Source organism: Galeopterus variegatus, unplaced genomic scaffold (assembly GCF_000696425.1).
Source record: "Galeopterus variegatus unplaced genomic scaffold, G_variegatus-3.0.2 Scaffold3592, whole genome shotgun sequence".
Classification (NCBI taxonomy): domain Eukaryota; kingdom Metazoa; phylum Chordata; class Mammalia; order Dermoptera; family Cynocephalidae; genus Galeopterus; species Galeopterus variegatus.
The window spans coordinates 146,397-156,048 of record NW_007729703.1 but is presented as its reverse complement, the minus strand read 5'-3'; the positions used below and the strand labels follow the sequence as shown (position 1 = coordinate 156,048).

General features: G+C 41.1%; 1 protein-coding gene across 1 annotated transcript in view; it reads right to left on the bottom strand.

The window, feature by feature from the left end:
• Positions 1–3,948: 3,948 nt before the first annotated feature.
• CHST4 (carbohydrate (N-acetylglucosamine 6-O) sulfotransferase 4) overlaps positions 3,949–9,652 on the bottom strand; it is a 10,711-nt gene continuing 5,007 nt past the window's right edge. The window contains exon 2 of the mRNA XM_008585492.1: positions 3,949–3,992. Coding sequence (XP_008583714.1) covers positions 3,949–3,992 — 44 coding nt within the window. The remainder of the gene's footprint in view (positions 3,993–9,652) is intronic.

The following is a 9,652-nucleotide window of genomic DNA, read 5'->3' as shown; positions in this document are numbered from 1 at the left end:
TGGAGGTTCCTCAAACAGCTGAAGATAGATCTACCATACGACCCAGCTATCCCACTGCTGGGAATATACCCAGAGGAATGGAAATCATCAAGTCGAAAGTATACCTGTTCCCCAATGTTCATTGCAGCGCTCTTTACAATAGCCAAGAGTTTGAACCAACCGAAATGTCCATCATCGGATGAGTGGATACGGAAAATATGGTATATCTACACAATGGAATACTACTCAGCTATAAAAACGAATGAAATACTGCCATTTGCAACAACATGGATGGACCTTGAGGGAATTCTATTAAGTGAAACGAGTCAGGCAGAGAAAAAGAAATACCACATGTTCTCACTTATTGTTGGGAGCTTAAAATAAATAAATAAATTCACTCACAGACACACACACACACAAAACCGGGTGGGGGAGAGAAGATATAACAACTATACTTTTTTGAAGTTGTTACAACAAGCAAACAGAAAGGACATTGTTGGGTGGGAGGGGGGAGAGGAAAGAGGGCGGGAGGTGTCGGTGATGGGCCATAATAATCAACCACATTGTATATCGACACAATAAAAATTTAAAGGGGAGAAAAACCCAAAAAAACAGAGAAACACAGGATTTAAAGTACACTTTAGACCAACTGGACTTGACAGATATCTACAGAACATTTCATCCAACAACTACAGAATATACATTCTTCTCATCAGCACATGGAATATTTTCCAGGTTAGCCCATATGTTAGGTCACAAATCAAGTCTCAACAAATTTTAAAAAATTGAAATCATTTCTAGTATCTTTTCAGACCAGAATGAATTAAAACTAGAAATCAATAGCAAGTGAAACTCAGGAAACGATACATGTACATGGAAATTAAACAATTTGCTCCTGAATAACATTTGGGTCCAAGAAGATATTAAATAGGAAATAAAAAAATTTCTTGAAACTAACAAAAATAAGGACACGTCATGCCAAAACCGTGAGATACTGCAAAAGCAGTACCATGAGGGAAGTTTATTGCAATAAACACTTACATCAAAAGAATAGAAATTTTTCAAATAAACAATCTAATTCTACACATCAAAGGACTAGAAAAACAAGAACAATCCAATCCCAAAATTGGTAATGGAAAGAAATAATTATGATCAGAGTAGAACTAAATGAAATAGAGACCCCCAAAATGACACAAAACATCAATGAAACAAAAAGTTGTTTTTTTGAGATGATAAATAAAATAAACAGACCATTAGCTAGGTTGACTAAAAAAAGAAGAGAGAAGACCCAAATAACAAAAATCAGAAATGAAAAAGGAGACATTACAACCAATATCACAGATATACAAAGAATCATTAGAGACTATTATAAACAACTCTATGCCAACAAATTTGAAAACCTGGAGGAAATGGATAAATATTTGTACATATACACACTACCAAGACTGAACCAAGAAGAAACAGAAAACCCGAACAGACCAATAACAAGCAATGAGACTGAAGCAGTAATCAGCAGTCTCCCAACAAAGAAAGGCCCAGGACTGAATGGCTTTACCACTGAATTCTACCAGACATTTTAAGAGGAATTAATACCAATTCTCTTCAAACTATTCCAAAAAATTGAAACAGAGGCCATTCTTCCAAACTCATTCTATGAGGGCAGCATCATCCTGATACCAAAACCAGACAAAGATACAAAACATAAAGAAAACTACAGGCCAACATCTCTGTTGAATATAGATCCAAAAATCCTCAACAAAATATTAGCAATCAGAATACAGCAACACTTCAAAAAGTTATACACCATGATCAAGTGGGATTCATCCCAGGGATGCAAACATGGTTCTACATACACGAGTCAATAAATGTGATACACCACATCAACAAAATCAAGAACAAAAACCATATGATTATCTCAATAGACACAGAAAAAGCATTTGACAGAATTCAACATCTTTTCATGATAAAGACTTTGAGCAAACTAGGTATTGAAAGAAAGTATCTCAACACAATAAAAGCCATATATGACAAACCCACCACCAATATCATCCTGAATGGGGAAAAGTTGAAAGCTTTTCCCTTAAGAACAGAAATAAGACAAGGATGACCACTCTCACCACTCCTATTTAACACAGTAATGGAAGTACTAGCCAGAGCAACCAGGCAAGAAAAAGAAGTAAGGGGCATCCAGATTGGAAAAGACAAGTCAAAGTGTCCCTGCTTGCACATGACACGATCCTATATATAGAAAAAGACTCTACCAAAACACTCTTAGATAAATAAATAAATAAATAAATAAATAAATAAATAAATAAAGCCAGAGGCATTATACTACCTGATTTGAAATTATACTGTAAAGCTATAGTAACCAAAACAGCACTGTACTGGCATAAAAACAGACTTAGACCTATGGAACAGAATAGAGAACCCAGAAATCAACCCACGTACTTACAGCCAACTAGTATCTGACAAGAGAAACAAGAACATACACTGAGGAAAAGACTGCCTCTTCGATAAATGGTGCTGGGAAAAGTAGACATCCATATGTAGAAGAATGAAACTGGACCTGTACCTCTCACCATATACCAAAATCAACTCAAAATGGATTAAAGACTTATAGGTAAGATCTGAAAGTATAAAACTACTAAAAGAAAACATAGGAGAGACACTTCAGGAAGTAGGACTGGGCAAAGACCTTATGAACAAGACCCCAAAAGCACAGGCAAAAAAAGAAAAAAACAAATGGGATTATATGAAAATTTAAAATATAAAATGGAATTATATGAAAAGCTTCTGCACAGCAAGAGAAACAGTTAACAGAGTGAAAAGACAACCAACAGAATAGGGAAAATATTTGCAAAAAATATATGCAAACTATGCATGTAACAAGGGATTAATATCCAGAATATACACGGAACTCAAACAACTTAGTAGTAAAAAAACAAAACAAAACAAAAAAACAAACAGTCCAATTAAAAAATAGGCAAAGGTGCTGAATAAACATTTCTCAAACGAAGACACACAAATGGCCAACAATAAAAAAATGCTCAACATCACTAAGCATCAGGGAAATGCCAATCAAAACTACACTGAGATATCATCTCAACCCAGTTAGACTGGCCAGTACGAAAAAAGACAGAGAATAACAAATGCTGGTGAGGATATGGAGAAAGGAAAACCCTTCTATATTGTTGGTGGGACTGTAAATTAGTGCAGCCATTATGGAAAACGGTATGGAGGTTCCTCAAACAACTACAGATAGAACTGCCATTCAATCCAGTAATGTTGCTGCTGGGTGTATACTCAGAGGAATGGAAATCAAAGGGATACCTGCACTCCCATATTTATCACAGCTCTATTTACAATAGCTGAGTTGGAACCAACTTAAATGTCCATCAACGGATGACTGGATAAGGAAAATGTGGTCTATATACACAATGGAATACTACTCTGCCATAAAAAGGAATGAAATTCTGTCATTTGCAGCAACATGGATGAACTTAAAGAAAATTATGTTAAGTGAAATAAGCCAGGTATAGAAAGAGAAATACTACATGTCCTCACTCATAAGTGGGAGTGGAAAAAAGAAAAAAACAAAAAAAGAAGGAAAGAAAGATACTACAATCACAATAATTCCTTGAACTTTTAAAAGGAGAGAACAGAACTGAGGCCACCAGAGGTGGGAAACGGGGAGGAAGAGGGGGGTTAGAGAGAAATTGGTAATGGGCCACAAAAATGTTTACATTGGGTAATGATAAATCAATCAATCAATCAATCAATCTTCAGATTATAAAGCAATCAGCCAGCAAGTACTTACCAAATACTTATAGGCAGCAATTGATTGGTTCATATGCTACACCCTATGAACACATGCGACTCTTCAGAAAACCAGCACAATTTGCAGCCTCTCTTGCCATGGTAAAATCACTATTAAAAATACAAGTCAACTTAATTTTTTGAATCTCCACTTTACCCCTCCCTCTGCCACCCCACTTGACCCAGCACTTCTGAGCCGGTGGCTTTAAGATTCGATTTCCCTTACTTCTCTCAAACAGGAAACTTTTAAGTGTTGGCTCTGTTATCTGGATCTTGAAAGATGTCACCATGTTTCTCAGAACAGAAAGCTTTGTGATTAGTTAAAAACAGAAGGCTTTTCCCCTAAATATTATATAAAGAACAAGCCCTTTATATATAATTCAAACGAGATCAAGGTCTTCACGTATTAAACAAATATTTATTGAGTGCCTACTATGTGCCAGGAACTGTGCTAGGCATTGTTTATACCATAGTGAATAAGATAGTCCCTTTCCTCAAAGAGCTCAAAGAACATGTAAATTGGACAGGTTGTTTACAGTGTGATAAATGCTCTGACAATAGAAAGCTCGCAGCAGTGGCTTCCATTGGGAGGTCAAGCTGGGAAAAACTTCCAGAGATGTTTCAGTTGAGATCTGAGAGATCCAAAAATTAGCCAGAGAAATTGGGGGTGGGACAGAGTAGGGTATTTCAGGTGGGAGAAATAGGATAATCTAAAATCCAGAAGATGTGTATGCAGCACATTGGTAGAACTACAAGTTTTGGATGGGTGGAAAGTAGAGTTTAAGAGGGAGTGATAAGAGAGGGCTCAGGGGTCAGACTGTGAAAGGCTTTTTAAACTACGTTTAGGAATTTGGACTTTCTGAATTTTAATACAGTGTGGATAGTGGATTGAAGTGGGCAGAGTGGAGGCAGGGAGACCAGTCAGTGGTTCAGGAGAGAGAGGATGGTGTCATGAAAGCACAAGGGAGGAGCTTGGGGAAAAAGAGAAGCCGATGAACTTGAGAAATGCTGACCAGGCAGAATCGACATTTGGTGAATAACTGGTGGAAGAAGTCAATGGCAAAGTTCAGGTTTTTGATTTGGCAACAGGTTGAAAGGTGGGAAAAAGACCCAGGAAGTTTGGCATGTTCTGGGGTGGAGGAGGGGGAAATATGAAAGCAGTGTTTGGACATTGAGTCTGGGGGTCTTTGGAGATGTCAAATCAGTGACTGGATACACACATCTGGAGCTCAGAGAAGTCTGGGCTGGAGATATATATTGGCTAGTCATGTACATATAAGTTGTGTTTAAAATTGTGGCCATGGATGAAATAGTCTAGAAAGAAACCAACTAGTAAAAAAAGAAAAGGATCTATGCCTGAGCCTAGAGGAACTCCAACATTTAATTGCTAGGGAGACCAGAATATTCTACAAAAAACTGAGAAGTGGCCAGAGAAGTAGGGGAGAAACCAGGATACGGTGTTTCAAGGAGGGAGTGGTCAATAAAGTCAATAGTCGCTGAGAGTTCAGGTGAGATAATTGGAAAATGTCCCTCGGAGTGAGTGAGCAGCATGGAATTTAGTTTTTGTTGTTTGGTACAGCTGGTTTGGGGGACAGAAGGGGATGAAATTCAGAGCGGAGTCGGTTGAGGAGGAAGTGGAAGGCAAGGAAATGAAGTCAGGGCCTGTAGACACCTCTTGAGGGCAGGTGGCTGTGAAGGTGAGGAAAGAGGCTAGCAGCTGGATAAGAACACGGGGTGAGGGCGAGTAGAAGGGAGAGAACAGAGGAAGTTAGAAAGCTAGAATGAAGGATTTAGTTGAAGAGAAGGTGAGTTTAGAAGAAGGGAGTGAAAAGTAAAAGTGCAGAGCTCTGGAGAAGGCGGGAGGGAATGGAATCCAAAGCTCTGATGGAGGGACTGGCCTAAAACAGGAGACAGAACAACATCTGTATTGTAACAATAAAGAAGGAAGATAGGCTGGGAAGGGAGGTTTCAACGTTTGGCATTGGGAGTTGAGAAATTCATATCTGATGGCTTTTCTTTTGTCTGGGAAGGAGGAGAAGGTATGTGGTTAGATGATGATTGGGGAAAACTCTTGTTGAGAGGGGGAAAGGGTTGCAGGTTGGTATTGAGCTGATCATAAATTCCACGTGAACTAAGCTGTCCTCATGTGTGATTTTCTCCATTCAACATTTGCCTGCTGGGGCCTGGGAGCAGGCAAGGAGAAAGTAGGGTGTTAGTGTCATCCAGAGTTATGACTGCCGAAGGCAATTCAGCCTATCCCAAACTGGTCTTTTTCAAATATTCCCCTGGCAGATGTTAATAGGCACATTGAGAAAAATCTTCTTTGGTCAGATACGTTTGGGAGAATCACTATATACTCTATTCCTTTCTTAATATGCACATGAACATATTTGAGGTTGAGGGTCTTATATTTAGAACCCCAGTTAAATTTAATATAATCAACTTTCCCAAGCTTATTTGCATCCAGAATGCTTTGTGTGTGTATATCTGTGTGTTGTGTCTTTTAAGGTCCCATAGTTTGGTTTATAATGGATCAGACAATCAAGAGTTCTCTCCCTTCACTGTAGCCCTATGTAAAAGAATAGGAGTTGTTATTCCTTCTCATTCAACACGTAGATAACTACGTTATTTGTAGTCAACAATTTAAATCCACATTGATTTACGGTGGAGCAATAGCTAACTCTGAAATGTACCACATTTTTTTTTTTTTTTTTTCTGTCCTTTTTTTTTTTTTTGAGACTGGCCACATGGCGCTCAGCCAGTGAGCGCTGTGTGCACACCGGTCATCCCTATATAGGATCCGAACCTGTGGTGGGAGCGCTGCTGCGCTCCCAGCGCAGCACTCACCCGAGTGCGCCACGGGCTCAGCCTTACCACATTCTTTATGAATGGTAGCTCCATGCACCTCTGCACTTGTCAATTCCTGTCCTAAACTTAACAGGTAAAAGGGAGGTGAAAGAGGGGCAAACGGTGGTGCACTGCTACAGTGCGCCGCTTGGGAGTGCGGCGGCGCTCCCGCCGAGGGTTCGGATCCCACATACAGACCAGTTCCCGCTCACTGGCTGAGCGAAGTGCGGGCGCAACACCAAGGGTTGCGATCCCGTTGCCGGTCTCGGTCTGGTACGGGCGTGACACTGAGGGTTGCGATCCGTTGCCGGACACGGAAAAAGACAAAAAGGAAAAAAAAAAAAAAGAGGGGCAAAACTGATTCTTGGTGGGGACGGGGGGCAAAAAACTTAGATATTACTATGGTTTATACTCTTCAAAGGGCCACAGTACTTAAACAGAGGAACAGTGTATTTGTGATATTAAAATTTCATGAGGTGTGACGATTAGGGAAAAAATGTCTGAAAAGGTTCACTGAGAACTGCATTGGTGGGGGTGATAAAGAGAAAAGGTTTGACAAACACTGGTCTAAATCCTGTGCTGCCTATAGAGCATCATGACGTTCACGAATGATTCCTTTGTCCCCAGACATGTTTGTCTAGCACAACTGCTTCAGGCTTCATTTGTCATGCTTATTTTACCCAAGGCCCTCAATAACCATGTTTTGCCTCTTTGAACCCTTTCCTCTTCTGGCCATAGCTATCTGAATTAGGGTGGGCACAAGCCACAACCTGTCCAGGCACAGAGTGGCCAGCGAGTGACTGGTCCCCCTCCACTTCCCCGCCTCAGACTCCTGTGACACAGCTCTGTATTTTTATTGCCGCTCTCCTTCTGAGATGGATACCAAAAGGGTGGGTGCTGAAAAAGCCCTGGTTATGCCATCTGCACAGTCAGGACATTTGGGCTGGTGGCACATCCATTTGAATCTTCAGCTCTTTATCCTTATCCCTGGTTAATGCAGAGTAGCATTTCTTAACAGAAACACTATGGACATTTTGGACCAGATAATTCTTTGTTTTGAGAAAATGTCCTGTACATTGTAGGATATTTGGCAGCGTCCCAGGCCCCTCCTCACTAGATGCCAGTAGCACCACATCCTTTCTCTCCAACTGTGACAATCAAAAATGTCTCCAGATAAATATATAAAATTATTACTTGTTAGTGAAAAATATTTTTTAAAAGTCTCCAGACATTGCCAAATGTCCTCTGGGGAGCAAAATCACCTCTGGTTGAGAACTACTGATGTAGAAAACCTAGAAGTTCAGAAACTATCAATCTCCTAACCATGTCTGTATGATCACAAGTGCCATAAAGGGTTCAAGATCTGCTGTTAACCATCACCTTCATGAGGATGTTGTCAGGAAAGGTGGAAGACAGCATTGTTGCCATGACGCTCATAGCTCAGTAACACTTAGTGAGTGCTTGCTAAGGACATTTCACACATTAACTCATTAACCCTCCCAGTTACTCCAAGGAGTCAGTACTACCCACCCTACAGTTGAGGGACTGAGGCATAGAGATGTTGAAGAACTTGCCTGAGGTTGTCTGGCTGGTAATATAGTCAGGCAGCACGGTTCCAGCGCCCAAGCACTCATGAGCACATAACCTCTTGTTGTACTGTCCTCACTATAATAATGTCTGTACTTGCCTATCCTCTGTGAGACTCGGCACAGTACAAAGCACATAACAGGAGACCCTATTGATTCTGTCCATATTGACACTGGCATTTACTGGGGCACTGTACCCACAGGTCTCTGCATGGCATGCCACCTTACCTCAGGAGGGTCTCTGCTCTAGTCTCACTTTCTCAGTGAAGACATTTCTTCTCTCTCCTTCACTCTCTAGCCCCTTGCCCTGCTTTGTTCCTCCTGGTGCTCAGCACCTGACGTATATTTATTGTTCGTTCCCCCGCCCCCAACAGACTAAAAAGGCTGTTGTGTGAAAGGAGGAGCTCTGCCTGTTGTGTTTGCTGTTGTATTCACAACACCCAGAATATTCCTTGCCATATAGCAGATGCCCATTAACTATGTGGAATGAATAAAGACACCCTTTTTTTTTTTTTTTGTCTTTTTTCGTGTCCGGCAACGAATTGCAACCCTCAGTGTCGCGCCCGTACCAGACCGGGACCGGCAACGGGATCGCAACCCTCGGTGTTGCTCCTGCACCTCGCTCAGCCAGTGAGCGGGAACCGGTCTGTATGTGGGATCCGAACCCTCGGGCGGGAGCGCCACCACACGCCCAAGCGGCGCACTGTAGCAGTGCGCCACCGGGCCTGCCCCAAATAAAGACACCCTTTTTTTTTTTTTTGTCTTTTTTCGTGTCCGGCAACGAATTGCAACCCTCAGTGTCGCGCCCGTACCAGACCGGGACCGGCAACGGGATCGCAACCCTCGGTGTTGCTCCTGCACCTCGCTCAGCCAGTGAGCGGGAACCGGTCTGTATGTGGGATCCGAACCCTCGGGCGGGAGCGCCACCACACTCCCAAGCGGCGCACTGTAGCAGTGCGCCACCGGGCCTGCCCCAAATAAAGACACCCTTTAGCTACATTCAAATCTCCTTACTCTGGTTATTGGTTACTACTGTTCCTCAATGCTGCATTTAAAAAATAACCTTTTTCTGAATGACCAGGGATGTTTATGCAGAAGCAGGGCATAGCCCTCGACAGAAGGGCCAGGGTATTAGGGACCCCCAAATAGTGCCCAGCAGAGGTTTATTGTTAACGGGCCTGTGCTACTGACATATGTTCATTTATGATTTTGCTTTGTTGGTCTATGAAAGTAACTCAATAGAATCTTGATAATATACATAATCAGTGAAAATAATTTATATTTACCTTGGGCTTAAATCACATAATAAACTATTTTTTGAAAAACATATTACAGACAGTACAGTGGCAGATTTTTGTGCAAAAAATGATCAGAAGTTGATTCTTTTTTTTTTTTTTTTTTTTTTTTTTTTTTTTTTTTTTTCC